This window comes from Grammomys surdaster, unplaced genomic scaffold (assembly GCF_004785775.1).
Source record: "Grammomys surdaster isolate TR1022 unplaced genomic scaffold, NIH_TR_1.0 126113, whole genome shotgun sequence".
Classification (NCBI taxonomy): Eukaryota; Metazoa; Chordata; class Mammalia; order Rodentia; family Muridae; genus Grammomys; species Grammomys surdaster.
This window is the reverse complement of record NW_021620921.1, coordinates 5,298,388-5,299,565: the sequence shown is the minus strand read 5'-3', so window position 1 is coordinate 5,299,565 and position 1,178 is coordinate 5,298,388. Positions and strand designations below refer to the sequence as shown.

General features: G+C 64.9%; 1 protein-coding gene across 1 annotated transcript in view; it reads right to left on the bottom strand.

Moving 5' to 3' along the window:
• Phip (pleckstrin homology domain interacting protein) overlaps window positions 1-372 on the bottom strand; it is a 106,338-nt gene extending 105,966 nt beyond the window's left edge. Inside the window, exons 1-2 of the mRNA XM_028756184.1 lie at window positions 211-372; window positions 45-105 (exon numbers count right to left, since the gene is read on the bottom strand). Of these exons, the coding sequence (XP_028612017.1) occupies window positions 45-105; window positions 211-250 (101 nt within the window). The 5' untranslated portion in view covers window positions 251-372. The remainder of the gene's footprint in view (window positions 1-44; window positions 106-210) is intronic.
• Window positions 373-1,178: the final 806 nt, after the last annotated feature.

Genomic DNA, 1,178 nt, shown 5'->3' with positions numbered 1-1,178 from the left:
GCGGCCACCGCGAGCGCCCGCCCGGCCCGCGCCGCGCGCCGCCTACCTGAGCTGCCTGCTGACAGGGTCCATCTTCCAGGAACCGGGCGATGAGGAAGTAGAGCTCTGCGCGGGAGAGAAGGACGGGGAGACACGGGCTGAGCGGCCGCGGGGGGCGGGGGCCCGCGGGCGAGTCCGCCCGGCGCGGCGGCCCCGCAGCTCCCGACTTACCCGATCGCAGCTCCGAGAGGCCTTTCCTCTCACGAGACATGTTTGCGGGTCACTTCGGGGCCGCCGGCGGGACACCCCGCCGCCGAGGGGAAGCGGGGACGGTGCCGCCGCCTGCCCTGTAGCTGTCAGTGTGTGCTCACGAGCCGAGCCTCGGCTCCACCATTCAAGCAACGGCGGCGGAGGCGGAGGAGGAGGAGGAGGAAACAACAACTCTCAGGCAGCGGCCCCGGCTGCGGCCGCCTCCGCCGAGATCCCTCCGCTACAGAAAGGAGTCCGCGCCTTCGCGGCCCGCACTCGCCGCCCCCGCCCCCCGCGGGAAAAGGAGTGCCTCGGCCTAGGTCTGCGCCCACGCGGTCGCCGCTCCGCGCCGCCCGGGCCGCAACTTATTTATTTATTCCCAGGCCGAGAAGATGCCGGAGCCGAAGCGGCGGGCTGCCTGGCAGGCGCTTTCTCTAAGGAGGCCGCCCGCGGGAGGGAGAAAAGGAGGGAGGGACGGAGGGAAGGAGGAGGCCGGCACGGCTGCGCGGAGGGATCTGACGCACACGGAGCCGCAGCACAGGCTCTATTCAGCGGCGCTGGCTGGGCTGAGATGGAAGTTAGTTTCTATGTAGCAGAAATAGGAAACAAATGAAGCAAAACTGCCCAAAGAGGGGAAATGCCGGGAGGACCCGGTTCACTCGCACGCACGCACAGAGACACTCAGCACTCTCAAGCTGGGCCAAGTCGGGATCGCCCTGCCTGACTTGAACGCTAGTGTTTGCTTTCTGTCTTGCCATGTGCATGTGTATAAATGCTGCGGATTGGCATCCGTGTAAGTCTTGTCCTGCGATATTTCTGCAGCCTGGGCAAGTGTTGTGTAATTTATTGGAGTGCCGTGGGTTGCAATAGAGGTTCGGGCTGCTTTTTTTGTAAGCCACTTGCGTTCTGCAAACCCGTTATTCCCCGAAGCCACCTCTGCATATTTCTTT